The 17,360-nt window shown below is 46.0% G+C and overlaps 1 protein-coding gene across 1 annotated transcript in view; it reads right to left on the bottom strand.

The window, feature by feature from the left end:
* The window catches only part of LOC150046396 (nuclear receptor ROR-alpha), an 89,488-nt gene extending 73,744 nt beyond the window's left edge, over positions 1-15,744 (bottom strand). Inside the window, exon 1 of the mRNA XM_090358268.1 lies at positions 15,614-15,744. Coding sequence (XP_090214394.1) covers positions 15,614-15,644 — 31 coding nt within the window. The 5' untranslated portion in view covers positions 15,645-15,744. The remainder of the gene's footprint in view (positions 1-15,613) is intronic.
* Between the last annotated feature and the right edge of the window lie 1,616 nt (positions 15,745-17,360).

The following is a 17,360-nucleotide window of genomic DNA, read 5'->3' as shown; positions in this document are numbered from 1 at the left end:
AAATCCATCCGGCCAAGTGTAGCTGAAGCTAGCTGGAGACTGAGAGCTCCTGTTACCCAATGCCCGCCCACAGACTCCTCACGGAAACCTCCCTTGGGCAGAAGGCAGGAAGGAAAACCTTGGAAATCTTGCATTTTCCCATTTGGTTTCATAGAAAGAGGAGCCAGGTGCGAGTGGCTCACATCTGTAATCCCAGCTTCTCAGGGGGCTGAGATCTGAAGTTCACGGTCCTAGGCCAGCCCAGGCAGCAAAGTCCGTGAGACTCCATCTCCACTGAACACCGGAAAATGAAAGTGGAGCTGTGGCTCCAAGTGGCAAAGTGCTAGCCTTGAGCAAAAAGAGCTCAGGGACAGCTCCCAGGCCCTACAACCAACAGTAATAAAAAGGAGAAGTGGACTTGCACTTTGGCTTCTGCACTCAATCTGTCAAATTCTTTCGGCTGTGGTATGAGGAGAAAACTTGGTCACCAGGAGATAAGTAGGTGAGAAAGGGAGGGGTGTTTTAAGAACTTTTTCTGAGAATTTCGGATGTTTCTTTCAAACAAGTGGCCCTTTCTTTTTTTCATATATTTTTTATAGTAATTCATAGAAGGGTTACATTACATTCGCCAGATAGAGGGTGCATTACTTCACATACATTGATACCCTTTCTCATGTCTTGGTCCCCATTTCCCTCCCCCCACCCCCACAAGTGGCCCTTTCTTAAAGGTTAGAACACACAATCTCAAATCCGCCACTTGCTTGCATGGCACTCTAATACCTGAGCTGTGCCTCCAGCCCTGCTTTGCCTTCTTTCCTCCTTCCTCCTCTGCAACTGAAGATGGAATCTGGAGGAGTTTTCTGCCTGCTCTGTCCTGGAACTGAGAGCCTTTCAGTTCCAGCCTCCTGGGTTGTTTAGATCACAGGATCCATCTGACTGCTGTGCAGTCCCAGGAACTTCTAGACAGTCTTAAATTCAAAGCTGTGGGTGTGTTGTACTCTGCCAATGACCATCCACCCATGCGTGTTCTGGTGACAGTAAGCATGGTTCACACTGAAACTACTGACTCACTGAGCTTTGTTGCTTTTCCAGACATACAGACATTTCATTATCAGATGTGCTTCTATCAAAGCCATGGAAATGAGTCACACGCCCCCAGCATCGGAACAGTTTCTAAGTATTGAGAAGCTAGTCAGGTTCATGGGGCAGGCAGGCCAGCAATCTCCCAATCTCCCAAAGTTCTGTTTTACTCCTTGAGGGGGGGGGGGGCTGAAAGACCGACTTTACGAACAGTATTGTCAACTAGGGGGAGATAACAGCTGGAGTGGAGTCAAGCGGTAGAGCGCCAGCCTTGAGCAAAAAGAAGCTCAAGGTCAGAGCCCAGGCCCCGAGTTCAAGCCCCAGGACAGGCTCCCCTCCCCCCACAGAAAGTAACTAATCACTTTGTAATCTGCTTATGTCCTAGTGTGGTTCATGCAAAGAAATTAAAGGTTTATTTCTGCCTCCTCATATTCCTGCCCCCTCTCCTTGCCTTCTTTAAATTCCATGATGACAATTCAACACAAAATGGTGTCTATGGAACAAAGAAACTCTTCTCTTGATTTCATCAGTATTTTTGTCCTTCATGAAAAAGGTACTGTAATCATTCCAGTGTGGAAATCTCTCTTCTCACAGACACCCCCAAACCCCCACCTTCCCAAGTCTTTTCACTTTGTAGGTGGGGCATTCTGCATGAGTTCTTAAATTATGTCCTCTATAGAAATAATTGGGTGTCCTAATTCAGCCACATGCAAATTAATGGTCCCCTAAAGAGGCCTTATTAGAATTCCCAGCCCTTGATGTCTACATCTACCTCTACAGTCCTTTAACTTCTTGCTTTCTAACTTGTTTACGGATGCACTACTTTTTGTTAGCTCAGTATCACATCAATTAGTAACACAATTGTGTTTACTGCATTTCCCTGGAACACTGAAAGCACTGCTTCTATTTATTAAATGGCTAGGCAGAGCACTGGAATTTCTCAATAGCACTTAAAAATGAGTAAATCGCTCAAGATGAACTCTAAAATAACCTCGACTATCATAGGGAAGCCAAAAGAGAAAGAAAAAGCGGTGGCAGAAGCACAGTTTTTAAGCCATCCGTATGATGAGGAGGGTTAGCTTTATTTTCTATTTACTATCCAGGGGGAGAATGAATTCTAGACGGTTCTGCGTCACACCGGGCATTTTGCTGTACACAAGGTTTGAGTTGAGAGTTGCAGCCTGGATCTGATGATTAATTAAGAGCGAGTCTAACAGGTCTAGTTTCATTATCAAACTCACCTGTTAAGTAACATACTACCTGATTCAACAAAAATCCACCCACAAACTTTGAAAAAAAAGAAATCGAGTGAGAGAGACAAAGACGGGCAGAAAAGGGGAGGGGGAGAGAAACAGGCAGAGACAGAGCTATAGCTACAAAGAGAGAGAGCTGGGGGAGGGAGAAAGAGAAAAGAGGAGACAGATGGAGAGAAATAGGGAGGAGGAGAGGGGGGAGGGGGGAGCAAGGGAGGGAGAGCGAGGGAGAGCTCCTCCTACAAATGAAAGCAGTTTATCAAACGTGGATCCTGAGCAAGCAAGGAGAAAGAGCCCCACTGTGTGCTCCCACTTTGTGCTGCCATATTTTGTGAAGAAATGTCCCTCAACTCTGAGCAACATTCAGTTAGATCAGCTCACAGTGCTAGAGAATTCCCTACTGAAGGAGGAAGCCTCACTAAAATTAAAGGGACTGGAGCAATTATAGCACTCATTTGGCCTGCCTTTTTAATTAATTTGTTTTTTCAATATCCCTGGTCATGTATAAAAAGAAGACACTGATCTGCAGAAAAGTATTTTTTACATCATATTTCAAATGTCATGTCAGAAAAATATTAAAAAAAAAATCACTGCGTACCTGAGAAAAGCCCCCACCCCAGCCCAAGTATCTGTCTATGAGGCAGAAACTGGCCTTCCCTCGTCTTGTGCTCCCCTTTGATGTTCAACTCACTGGTGGGGTAAGCTGCTATGACTTTGATGTTGAACTTGGAGACTTCATTGTTACTAGCATGCCTACCAGCAGAGCTGTCAGTCAAGTCTGACATCTGAAAACCTGTGTTTCTTTACAACCCCTCTTTTATAAGCATCAATCCTTAAGTACACCATCTCCTCACTGCTACTAATTACACCACACTATCTTTGGTGAGGGGATGGGTTGGACTCAAATATAACCACAGCACCCACATTCTCTGTAAACACCCCGAGGCATCATCGTCAGATGGCTAGTAACCAAACTTTTTCAACCAGAGCGGTCTAAGTGTAAAAAAACCCAAAGCAACAACAACAAAACATGTCTAGCAAATGAAAACATCCTGAAAACACTCAAGCCATGTTCACAGTAAAAATAAAATAAAATAATGAGTACTTGGGCCAAAATTTCTCCTAAGCAGCCATTGAAATGGCACCAAAATTTCCAAGCCACTTCAAAAGGGACTCAGAAAGCCAAGGGCAGCAGGGGACTTAGAAAGGAGGCCAAAAACTTTTGAGACATCTTAACTCGTCTTAAAACAACTTTGTTTCTCTGTGATGGCCAGGGGGAACAAAAACGCCTGTGTTACAGGATTCTGCTGGTGACAGAAACACTGTTTTCTCAGTAGATTTCAACTTGCAACCAACTATTTTGTAACAAGGGATCATTTTCCTTCCTTCCTTTCCCCTCCCCCCAACCTCCTGGGACTGGTACTGGGCTTGAACTCAGGGCCTGTCCTTGAGCTGTTTTGCTCAAAGCTAGTGTTCTACAATTTGAGTCACAGCCCCATTTCTGGATTTTTTTTTCGGTGGGTAACTAGAGAACAGTCTTAAGGACTTTCCTGCCCTGGGCTGGCTTTGAACTATAATCCTCAGACCTCAGTCCCTTGTCCTGGGATTGATTATAGGGTTGAAGCCACCAGTGCCTGACTTAAAGTTGTTATGATGCATGCAATTTTGGTTAGATGTTTTATAATCTTATATTTAAGGTAAGCATGAATGTGATCTGTAAGCAATACCTTTAATACATTTAGGAAAAGGGAGTGATACATTCATCTTTAAAAAAGATTTCTCTGGAAAAAAGATCTAGATCTAATTTCATTCACCAGTCCCCATCAGATTTTTCTTTCTTAACTCTTCTTTCATTGCTGGGACAGTAGAAAGCCCTCATATCCCACTGGGAAATTCCACTCCAAAAGGAAATGAATTGAAGCTGCTTACATCACACGCAGATAGATTGTGGCCAATCTCTCTTCTGGAATAAAGTCTCCATGAAGCTCAAGGTCTAAAAAGATACTAGGTCTCAAACGTACAGACACTCGTATATACATATATACCTGTATAAATATATTTCATATGTATTATATATATATATGTATCTTTTTCATGCCAAGGCTTAGTTGTGTACATTTTCTCACAATAGATACACTGGCAACACAATAGATACACTGTTCCTGCTTGCCAATAAGCTTCTAACAATACATTCGGAGACAGCACAATTTCTTTGGGCTATTGGCCCTTAAGATTTGTTAAGAGGGGCCGGGAGTTTGGCCTAGTGGTTAAAGTGCTTGCCTAGCATGCATGAAGACCCGGGTTCGATTCCTCGGTACCACATACATAGAAAAAAGCCGGAAGTGGTGCTGAGGCTCAAGTGGTAGAGCTCTAGCCTTGAGAAAGTCCAAGGACAGTGCTCAGGCCCTGAGCTCAAGCCCAGGACTGGCAAAAAAAAAAAAAAAAAAAGATTTGTTAAGAAACCAAGAGCTGATGGTTCAGCCTGGAATCCTAGTGACTCGGGGCTGACATCTGAGGATCACGGTTCAAAGCCATCCTGGGCACTTGAGTCTGTGAGACTCTATCTCCAATTAATCACCAAAAAGCCAGAAGTGGAGCTGTGGCTCAAGTAGTAGAATGCTAGCGTTGAGCACAAAATCTCAGGGACAGCATGCAGGCCCTGAATTCAGACCCTAGGACCAGTATCAATTTAAAAAAAAAAAAAGATTAAGGAATAACATTACTATGCTCTTGCTGTCTAGTAGTTAAAAATACGCTATAGCTTCCATTTTGTAAGCCATTCTCCACTCTTTTGTTTTGAATTTAGCCATCGAGAACGGAAAAGAAACCAAGCACCAGTGTGGCTCATACCTGTAATCCACCTATTCAGGAGGCTGAGATCTGAGAACCAGGGTTTGAAGCTAGCCATGCTAGAAGAGTCCCTGTGACACTCAGCTCCGATTAACCACTCAAAGACAGGAAACGGGACTGTGGCTCCAGTGGTAGAGCACTAGCCTTGAGGACAGAACCTAAGTCCTGAATTCAAGCCCTTCAACCAAAAACAAAACAAAACAAAAAAAGGAAAAGGCTTTGGGCTAGAATTTGAGAAATAAAGGATGACTGTCATTTACCACAACTAAGTGAACGTGATGCAGTCACCTCCAACAAGGTTTCCCCTGAAAATTAGGCGACCTTCAGCTCCACGAGCAAGAGAGGATGGATGTAATCAGAATGTCACGAAGACCTGAACCTCTTGAGCGTTTAAGATTTTTTTTTAATTTTGTGTTACTACTGAGTTTTGAACTCAGGGCCTGGGCACTGTCCCTTTTCTTCATTCAAAGCTGGTGCTCTCCCACTTGACCCACAGCTCCATTTCTGGTTCTTTGGTGGTTAGTTTGAGGTAAGTGTCTCATATTTCCTGCTCAAACTAACTTTGCCTCTCCATCCTCAGATCTCAGCCTCTTGAATAACTATGAATCTAGGCATGAGCCATTAGCTCACACTTTTCTTTTCATGCACAGACAACACCGGCACTAAGAGGCTCCGTGACTGGTAGTCACTCCTAGGTTTCTACTGCAGGAAATTTGTTTATCTAATTATCAGCTGGAAGCAACTTTGATTTGGTTCTAAGTCTATCCACAAAGCCAACACACTGTTTTCATGCTGGCCTCACTCTTTACGCTGTGGGCCCTAATCTAGGTCATCTAGATGTTTGCTCAAAAGCTGTCTTTCTCACCATAATGGACACTCTTAGAGACCAGAGACCACTGACCCCAGACACCAGAGTCCACAAACATCCAAATTACCCATCACAGGATACTGTACCACCACTTTCTAGCAGAAGAGGGCGTCAGAGTGCCCATCTCCAAGTTTCCCAGAACCATTCAATTCCACTTTTATACCAGCTTTTCCAGGCTGGAACTCACGCTCTGTGAGGGTGGGCAGGGCGTCCTCTGACTGCTCTTGACCTCCCCACCTTCAGAGGCTAGAAACACAGGACAGGCCCTCATGCCAGCTCTGACCTATGCTGCCAGCTAGATTGTGCTGTGTCTATGTGGCAGGTAAAGTAGCGAGGGCGGCAGGTAGCCAGGGCATCTCTGCTGCCAAGACAGCTGCTGGGAGCTTCTCCTGTTGGGGTCACCTGAGTTAAGAGATTTGGGGTAACCAGCTAAAGGTGGCAGCTCCTTCTCTAAAAGAATCTTTCAGTAGACTCAAGGAAGCATGTTTCTCTCAACCGCAGCACCTTCTTCCTGGATGAGGAGAGCAGGGCAGTAGCTCTGCTGGGGGGGGGGGGGGGTCCATGGATACATACCGTGGCTTCAGCACATACCCTTGGGAGTACAATCTCCTCTGGGTTAAATCCTTTCCTGAGGACTGTGAAGATCCATGAGTGCTGTCCCTGAGCGTGGTTCATTTGGAGTCTCAACGGCTTTCCTGCCTAGACTGACAGATCTCATCCTCCTGACTAGCTGGGAATATAGCTGTGAGCCACAGAGGCCTCACTCGCAGTGCATTTTTTTTTTCTTTTTGGCAATCCTAGGGCTTGAACTTAGGGTCTGAGCACTGTCCTTGGGCTTTCTCAAGGCTAGCCCTCTACTACTTGAGCCACAGCACCACTTCTGGTTTTTTCTATGCATGTGGTACCAGGGAATCGAACTCAGGTCTTCATGTATGCTAGGCAAGCACTCTACCACCAGGCCAAACTCCTGACCCCGACAATGCATTCTTAAGGCACATGCTAATTCATAGCTGCAGACAATCAGGGGACTGGTGTCTGGTATCTATTATAATAAAAGGGTGACACCAGAATGACTTAGTAAACAGTCGCTACTGGAGTACATGTGATAGTGAATTTATTGGTGTTTACCCAGGGCTCTGTGGAAGATTTTAAGTGAGATACATTTTTTAAAAGGAAAGTGAGAAATAGAAAACATTCTGTGGGGAAAATTAAAAATAAAAAAGAATTCTTCTTAGGAGGTACAAGCATGACACTCCTGGGTGGTGCTGTTAGAAAACAACAACAACAATTTGCTTCCATGATTGACATGAGCTCAACCACAAGTCTTGATGTCTGAACCACTACCTTCTTTCTATGACGGGTAGGTCAAAACAAGTAGCATTTCCTTGCTTTTGTCCTTCTGGCTTGTTGTTTCCATGAAAAGAAACAAGTTCATCTTTCTGTTAACAATTGACAAAGCATTGTCACCCTTCAAACCCCTGCTATTACCTTTCATCTTCATTATTGCCTTAGTGTTTGAAGCTCAAATCAGAAGCCTTGACATCTTGAGCAGCAGAAACAAGTGATCCCTACACAGACACCACGGGCTGCCTTCCCCGCCCCCCTCACACTTGACTTCCAGCTCAGTCACAAAGTCACAAGTCACATGGATTATCCCTTGATCCTACAAATCTCAGGAATGAATGCTTATCTCTGTTTCTGGCATGTTTTAAAGCATATCCTCCGTCATGCTACAGAAAACCCTACACAACAGGCACTCTCTGCAATGTTCTAGGTAAACTGTTTATACTGAAAGAGACCAAAGTTATCTTAAACTTTCAGAAACCAAGAGTTTATTAATCTTTGCCTCTGTGTTTTTAACTACTTTAGTGTCAAAAGGAGATACAATATTTAATTCCTAGTTATTTACTTTTAAAAAGGGAGGGAGAGAGGGAAGGTGGGAGGCGGGGGAGGGAGGAAGGGAGGGAAAGTTAGAGAAAACAGAGAAGCTTCAGATTTGGAAAGGGAAAATGCTAGATCTCACTTAAATTCAGTAGCTCCCTACAATGGCATTTCTACAAAATATTAAAAAAAACCCACCAAATTATACTTCTGAATCCGAGGAAGAATGCCCCATAGCAATTGAGAAAATAATTTCAACCTTTGACCTTCTCCACCAGCCTGATGGGAAATTCACTGGTAGATGATCTTGGGTTTTAGCGTTCATGGAGTAAATTGCCACTAGAGGGCAGCCTTATCTCAGATCTGAGGATGCCAGGACAAAAAAAAAAAATCATAAATGTCCCTATAATCGTATTTGCAATACTAAGAAGTTTTTCCTGGACACTTAATAATCAACATGAGTTGAATTAAAAGTACCCCTAAGCAGATTAAAATTTCACTTTCACAAATTCCCGTGATATCACAAACACTATTCATGAGAGGTATCATATAGTGTAAGGTATGTACCTTAAAATATTTTTAAATCTGTAGGTCATTTCTTCTTATACTTACGGTGAATTAAATGCCAAGTCAATTACACCACAACTGATGCTCTGGTTCCACTTTGGGGACTCATAATTTCAAAGGGCTCTAGACAAGCACATTGCTATATGTTTGAAGAAGAAACTGACCAAGATAGTAGGATGTCTAAGTCTCTAATAGGTAAAAGAGCAGAGAGGACCAAAAGATTAGGAATTGTGTGTCTGTATCCGTGTCCGTGTCTGTGTGTGTGTGTGTGGTCTGCTACCTTGTTTTTCAAACAACTGACAGTATCCAAAAGATGGACTATGTTCTTGCCTAGCCCCAAAGAAAAGATAAAAAAGCATGGGATTAAAAAGATTTATGCTTATCAGTAGTCTCCAATTTTATATGCTATGTCTATAGATACTGATGAGTACCTCTTTCGAGATGGAAATGTTTTGCGGACCTCTTAAATTACTACTATTGCAAACAAGTAGTAATAACACCCATTACTCTGGTTTTAACTTCTCCAGTTCTGTAAACGTGCAGTGCACTGTGAATACAGGAGGGAATATACACTATGTATAAACTTGACTTTGCAGTCCACCCTGCCTATCACTATCTTTCTCCTTCACCCACCCCATGATTATTCTCACATTATCATGGCTGCTAAGATGGCATAGATCTTGAACCTTTCTTTAATATCTTGAGATATATTAATACTTTTTGCATATAAAAGAAGCTAAAAATCTCATTCCTTACATTTTCATATTCTAGTATTTACCTCCAAGTGAAAATCCAAACGCTCCTTCCTTCTACCCTACTTGTTAGGTCAGTAGGACACTTCAACTCCGGGCCTCATACTCTCATTTAGGTTTTGTTGTTGTTTTTATTTTTCTCAAGGCCGGTCACCTGCCACTTGAACAACACTTCCATTTCTGGCTTTTTGTTGGAGATCTCGTCTCACAGATTTGTTTGTCCAGGCTGATTTTGAATCACAAAGTTCCAGGTCTCTGCCTCCTGAGCAGATACGTGACAGGCGTGAGTCACTGGCTCCTAGCCCCCCACTCTGTAACTGTGTAAAATGTTGGCGGTTCTGGGTTGAGACTACAAAAACCATACAGCTTATATCGGTACAAAGGGCCTCTTCAATACTACCTTAGGCTATTCAGGCTTAGAGCTTTCAGGGCTCTGTGTGGGTCCATACTTTACCTGCATTAATGTGGCACAAGATTCATGTTGGATTTTTTTTGTTGATTTGGAAGGGAGGGTTACCAGTTGACATCTTACTGGAATGCAGTGAAGACTCAAATGTCAATGGAATATTTCATCTGGGGGACTTCTTAAGGTTTCCCCCTTTCCTGGGACTCTGTGAATTCTCCTTTGCATCCAGATCAACAAACCTCCATCAAGCCACTGGAAAAGGAAGGGGCCTGCCTGGCCAGCGAGCGATGAACTTGTGAAGTCTTTACCATGAAACCATTTAACACAGTGGATTTTTCTAAAGACACCAAGTTTCTCCACAGTGGTGAGAGTAATGACAATTACTCTGCTCCACAAAGACTGGAGAATGCTCCCGTCCCCAAAAGATAAATGGAACATACAGGAAAGTCATGCGTGATGTTTCACTGCGGGGACATTACACAAGTTCTAGCTGTACCACTTTGTAACTGGCATTGTTTAGGAAAGTAATGCTTACATTTCACCCAGATCTTTTATATATATATATATATATGTATATATATGTATATATAGATATAGATAATCTACATGCAGACTTACTAAAAAGCATGGATGAAGAGAGCGAATCATAGACAAGTCAGAATAACTCCATTTTGGACTAAATTGATTTTATTAAATAGTCATTTAAAGACATTAGGCTCAGCAAAGCATTGCATAATGGAATCTAATTCACTCTTCCTCCCCCATATAAATGCCAGACTTCTAATTTCCACTAACCAGAGAAAGTTAGATCTGGAACATTTTCACAGCTGCCTCTGGGGTTGGAAAGAAGAGGCTGGAAATGAGGATTCCAGTCCTAGTTCTATAATGTGTCTGAGCCTTACCTTAATGCTTTCGAGTTGAAGAAGCTGTCACTGACTTTCCAAGAAAGATCGCACAAGATCACAGTGAATGAGAACCAGAAAAGCACAAAGGAAACATCAATGAACACCACCATGCTATTTATTCATGAAATGCCTCCTACACTTTGGAGGAAGATGGAAATCACTAGGAAAATTAAGGAGAGACCTGATATGACTTTTTATAGCCCTGAGAGCAAAGATTAGTTTTCTAATGTTTCTTATTAGTTTTAAAAGAGCCATCATAGTTTTTCCCATAACACAATATACACCAGCAGATTTCCCTCTAAAAACAAAACAACAAAAGAAAACAAGAAAAAGAAAAGCAGAAACAAAAGACTGCCATCTTTCTTGCCTATTTAGATCTTATTTCTGGATTCAACCTTGAGACAGTTTATGAAAATGCAAGTTCTGTCATGGCAGCCATAATACAGATGGGCACAAAGGGCTGCAACTCTGAGTCTCCGCATCTGAGTCCAGAGGAGGAGAAGGAACAGCGGGAAAAAGCTACCCGCTGTACCTGCTCTCAGGGTCAGTGTGTGGACTTTTGGGAAAATATCATGTCAATTACGTTGTTACTGGTGGAGGTCTGTAAAATTCTTAAAGTAGAGAAACACAAAATCAGAATAGAACTTGGCTTGGTGTCTATTTTTTTATAAAGGAAAATGTGAAATATTAAGCCTTGAAATTTTACTAGTAACTTTTAAAATGTATAGTTAATTTTTCCTTCCTTCTTCCTTCCCTATCTCCTCCCTTTCTTTTTTCATGTTAGAGATCAAACCCAAGGCTTTGTTAGGTGAACACTGTGCCACTTAGCTATATTTCCAGCCTACAGTATATATATATATATACATATATATACATATATATATGTATGTATTCCTTTTTTTCTTTTTTTTGGGGGGGGGGTGGGGGACTGAACTCAGGGCCTGAGCACTGTCCTTGGGCTTTTTCAAGGCTAGAACTCTACCACTTGAGCCACAGCACCACTTCCAGCTTTATATGTATATGTATATGTGTGTGTGTGTGTGTGTGTGTGTGTGTGTGTGTGTGTGTGTGTGTGTGTTACGGAGGAATTGAACCTGGGTCTTCGTGCATGCTAAGCAAGCACTTTTACCACTAGGACAAATTCCTGGCGCAATATATATGTACATGTGACAAAATATCATTTGAAGATCTGTCCTATACAAGGGGTTTTACTGATTGCTAAAATAACTGAGAAATTTTTAAGAAAACCAAACTTTACATTTACATTTTCGATCTGTTTGCTCATCCACGCATACATCCCAGTAAAAACTTCTTCCAGTAAAAGTCACTTGTAAAGATTATTTTCTTAGGTGCCAAACAGCAAATTACCAAGTGGGTGGGTGCTACTTAGAGCAGGTGCTTTGCAATTATCTATTTGCTGATCTTAGTCATTTCCATTGTGATTTTCTTGGCTGAGAGGGAAATGGGCCAATCAAGACTCTAGAAGACTATTAATGGATTTACAAGTTTATCTGCTAAAAATTCAAAGCCAATGCATAAATCACATCTTATGTATACAGTAAAAAATACATTTCTTCTTAGGAGTTATGTTAATTCATACCTGGGTAACATTAGGATATGATCTCAACAGTTCTCAACTGAAACTGGTGGGAAATGATTGATTTAAGCATATTGCTGCATTTCCTGACAGGGGTTGATGGGACTGATACCCATAAAACTAAGAGGCCAAGGCCTTAAAAATTCTCCCTTCCGTCCATGAACAATCAATTCACAAACATTTGTCTTTAAAACAGCTGGGGTGTGCAGCCATACTATTCAATACACAGTGAAACTAGAACTGAGAGGAGGGTTGGGGGAAATGAGTGGAGAATATTGAAATGGGGGTCACACTGCTTCAGAGGCACTGGACTTATATCATCTGCCTGACTTGAATGGTAACCCCTTTGTACAACTACTTTAAGATAAAAATACAGTTTTAAAAAAACCCAGAAAGCAAATTAAAAAAAAAAACCCACCAGCAACAAACCAACTTGCTCCACACTTTGAGCCGTTTGTGTTTTCCCCTCTCAATATCTGGCTCGTATGACCTTCTCCCAAGTCTTGCTTATCTTACCAAATAGGATATAAGAATTCTTTTTAAAAAATCCCAGCTACATGATACCATGGAGGGGTGGGGAGGGATGAAACAGAGTAGAGACAAAATCCAAAATGCACACGGTTTAGAAGAGCCCGGCTCTCCCACGAAGTGGGGCGTGCAAGTATTCACGAGCCGGCTCCACCTGGCATGGACCAGGTGCTTGGCACAGGCCCCCGATGAAAACAATTGATCCTGGGCTGCAAATCCTTGTCCAGCCTCTCTTCATTCAGATGCGCAGAGGCTGACAAAGGTGCACGGACTCTCCCCAAACCAGGGAGCCCTGCTCTGCCTCCTGCCCCCCACCTCTGTCCCCTGGCCTGAGCCGCAGTCCTCACGGTAGTGGGCTTGCCGGAGCGGGCTCCCACGAACATATCACCTGCCAAGCTGACTACTGAAAAACAAAAGACTTGACAACTCACACTGACATTTTAAAAAATTACCCCTCAGCAAATCCGCCAATAAAGAAGATGTTTCTGTTGTATAGTTGCTTATTGGCTCCTCTTTTGTCCTCATGCATCCATATACCAAAAAGCTACTTTGTAAAGAGTGCCTTTTCTATTTTGCTGGAAAACTTCTAATTATTCAAACTTGTTCACATATGGAACCAATTTAACTATTAACTGAGAGCAGGAGGAAGTATTTAATATGATTTGGGACCAAGTTTTTTGTTTTTATTATTTTCCCCCTGACTTAAGTCTGATATGGAAACTGTTTACTGCATTCCTCATTTTCCCCACAATCTAGTTTTCTTCGGTTAAAATGTGCACCAAAGGCAAGATAATTCTATTAAAACACAGGATGTTGCACTATTGGGATTGAAATATTCCAACTGTCCAGATTTTATATTCCCCTCCTCCCCAACTAGCTTATAGAAAAAAAATGGCGCTGCGGGTACCACAGAGAGACTTTTCTCAAAGCACAATGCTATTAATCTATTAGCTTATTCCAGGCAAGGATCACTGGAGATTCTAATAATTCTATTACTAAGGGAGCATTTGCACTCCAGACTCCACTGTCTGCTAGTACTTCAAAAGCCTGAGCAGCTAACAACAAAAAAAGTTCAATTTTAGTACTAAAACAGCCTTTTCGAATTGTCTGATAGTTATGGTTGAGTAGAAAGAGGGGAAAAGGATACTTGAAACATCTCAGTCTCTCTACTTTCTCCCAATCAACTATATATATGTACATATACACACACGTCTCCTATACGTGCCATATATATATATATATATATATACTATATAGTAGCAAAATCCCTTGTTTTAAATACAGGGGAATAAAGCAATGGCATACAGTATCCTCACAAATGCCACCTGAGTCGCTTTACACTTACAAGATTCGCAGACCGCGAATCACCTCCAACTTTTTAGGGCTTCCTTTTCGGGGGGTGGATAGGGAACAGAATTATTTCACATTAAGAATTCGGTAAACATTTTCTTTAGCCTTCCAGAGCTTTCCATGCGGACAAGCGTGCCACACGGGAAAGTTGCCTGTCCGGACTCGATCCCCCTTCTCTAGGCCGGTGGAGGGGGGGGCTCAGGCTCCGGAGCGCGCGGGCGGGCTTAACCACTAACAAACCGCGCCACGCAAAGGTGGCAAAGCTCGTGCTTCTTTAAGTCGACCCCGGCGCGGATCACCAAACCTCTGGCCTTCATCCTGGATTGCAACAAAACCCCCGACCTCGGCGCACACGTCGCCGGGGCCGGGCCCTCGCACCCGGGACAGCTACGCACTACAGATGGGGTTAAATCCTGCGGAGCCGCAGATCAGCGCCCTGACCCGCCGCCGGCAACAGCCGCCGCGGCGGAGGGGAGGGGAGCGGAGGGGAGCGGAGGGGAGGGGGCGCCGTGGCCGCGGGTGGAGTCTCCCGGCGATTCCCGGTGCTCGGAGCGCGCGACTCGGTTGCTCCGGCGAAGCGAAGGCGACTCGGTATTTTTGCACACCTCCCAAACTTGGGCTTCCCGATCACAAAGTTCCCCGGCTCGCCGCGGGCAGCTCTGCTCCTCGCCGGAGAGCTCCGCCCGCCCTTTACGACCATTCCTCCCTTCCAGCGCCCCCCCCCACGCCATATTACGGGCCGGGCTGCAGCCCCCACCCCCAATCAGGGCTCGGTGCGGAGGTGAACCCGCACCCGGCGGTCCTCACCACGATGGAACCTCGGCCTCTGCCCCCGAGCCCTGTGGGCTGAGAGTTGGCTGCAGACATCCACGCGCAAACCTAAGTTACCTAAGCGGGGGTGCGCTGCGGCTGGGGCGCCCGCCGCCGCCGCCGGGGAGTCCCGGCCGCTCCGCCTCGCCCCGGCCCGCGCGCGCTTTCGGAAGTGGCCGCGGCGTGGACCGGCCTGGACGTCCCCAGCCGGCGTGGGGCGCGAGCGGCCCGAGCTTCCCGGCCGCGGGGGTTGCTGGGGGGCGTGAGGAAGGCCCGGGGCTCCAAACCAGACCCCGAGGGTGACATCGCCACCGCTCGCACAGCCTGGCCTGGCCGCGGGGCCCCCTCCCCCCACGTAGGCCACAGGGATCCGGGGTGCGGGCCCAGGTGGGGGGTCGGGACCGGATCCCCCGGCCCCGGCGCGCGTCCCCCCCACCAGGTGCTCAGACCCTGCCCTTCCTTCCACAAGCGCCGCGACTCCCGGCAAACTTTCTTTTGGGGAGCCCCGCCGGGTGCCAAGCGGACCCAGGCGGGTGACAGGCGCCGGAGAGGTCGGAGAAGCCGGGGTTCAGCCCGCGTGCCCGTGCCCCAAAGTCGAGACGGGGCCAGGCTCCGTGGGAGCCGCGGCGCGGGCACAGGAGGCCTCGGAGGGGGCCCCGGGGCCCAGCCCCGAGCCGTACGTGCGCCCGGGCAGGCGCGCCCACCCCTCCCCCTGCGCGCCCTCCTCTCCGCCCCCCTCCCGAGCCGCCAGCCCACCCGAACCCCCCGGCAGGGCGCCCCGGCTCACCTTTCATTGCTGCGATCACAAAATACATCATTTAAGCCGCGGTGCGGAGAGCGCGCAGGGAGAGCGGATGGTCCGACCCCGGAGCCCCCTCTGCCGCCGCCGCCGCCCGAGCCACAGCAGCAGCTGCCGCAGCTGCCCGCCCGCCGAGAGCCATCCGGAGCCATAAGAGGCTCCATGTGACCGGCTGACATCACGGCCGCAGCTCTGTTTACACCGCGCCCCTCCGCTTCCTCCCAGGGCGGGAGGCAGGAGGCGGGGGGCGGGAGCGCCCGGGCCCGCGCCCCGCCCCGCCCGGGCCCCGCCCCGCCCGGGCCTCGCGCCCCGCCCCGCCGCGCCCCCGCGGGCAGGTGAGCAGCCTCCGCCGCAGCTGGGCGGGTCCGCACGGGCTCCGTGCCGCCCTCCGGCGCCCCGGGCCCGCACCCAGGCAGCCCCCCCCAACCCTCACACCCTTTCCGCGCCAGAGACCGCCGGGGGCCGTCCGCGTCACGCCACTCTCTCCCCAACTCGGGGAGGCCTGAGCCGCCGCCGGACAGCCCGGGTCCCGACCCCCCTGCTCCCGGCAGTTAGAGACGCTTTCGATTTGTCGACAGGAAAAAAAAAAAAAAGGCGGGGGAGGGATTTGATCTGGAGGATGCATCACCCTGAGTTTTCTGAACACCCCGGTTCTGGTTGCAACGTACAGAGCGCCTACAAAGGAGCGATCCCGGAACAGGAATCCAGCGCCCCCTTAGTTTTGAGAGCGAGACCCTCTCTGGGCACCCCAGAAATCCTCCTCACTCCCGCCGAGGTCCTGCCCCCCCCCCCCCCCGCCCCACGGCCACCTGGGAGGATTAGAAAAACGTGAAATCACCCAAATGCGCTCCAGGTGCTAGCCAGTCTACACCCAGCAATTCCCAAGTTGATCATGACCAGGATTCTCTCCCCGGAGAACCCAGCTCTGAGCGGGAAAAAGACTCCGTTTCATAACCTGAAGAGAAGACACTGTGTTTTAGACTGGGCGGGAGGGTAAGGTTTTTAAAAAGACTCTAAAGGCCAACTTTGTGAATTTTAACTTGCTAACTAAGATTTAATTCCCTCCACACTTTGAAGCTTAATCGTCTTTACTGGCCACGAGTAAATCATGACATTATTATTGTACAAATGAATCTCCTTAAAGTGAATTTTAGAGCTACTTACCCACGATCTGGATTATTTAAAACGTGGGCAAGTACATTTATAATCATGAACACAAGAGGAGAGGAAAAGTTCTCAAAAGCCGCATTGGCCTGCCTGCTACTGCTCTTGCGAGAAATTTCAATTCTGCTTTTTTGTTGTTGGTGGTGTTGGTCCATGTTGGCATTTACAAGTTTAAAAAAAATACTGAATGGCTATTAGCTGTTGCCTTTATAATGAATAAATGAGAAATCTAGCCTTTTCTTTCCTTCCTCTCCTCTCCCAAACAACTGAGTTTCCCTTGCCTACACTGAACAGTAATTTAAAACACATGCAGACGGCCCTGGAGAAAACAGAAAGATATCAGAGCTCCCCAAATCTCCAAACCCCATTTCAGACAAAACTTAAGTTTTCCCAACATCTCCACAGTGTTCTCACTGAGGTCAGAAAAGTTCATTGTCTTTCAGTCAAGATAGATGTGCGTGTGTGTGTGTGTGTGTGTGTGTGTGTGTGTGTGTGTTAAAGAGAAATGTTTGACTTCAGATAGATCTATCATAGTACAGGTTTCCTCTCTTTAGAATAAAATACTGCCACA

This window comes from Megascapheus bottae, chromosome 25, assembly GCF_031878675.1.
Source record: "Megascapheus bottae isolate mThoBot1 chromosome 25, mThoBot2.hap1, whole genome shotgun sequence".
Classification (NCBI taxonomy): domain Eukaryota; kingdom Metazoa; phylum Chordata; class Mammalia; order Rodentia; family Geomyidae; genus Megascapheus; species Megascapheus bottae.
This window is presented reverse-complemented; position numbering and strand designations above follow the sequence as displayed.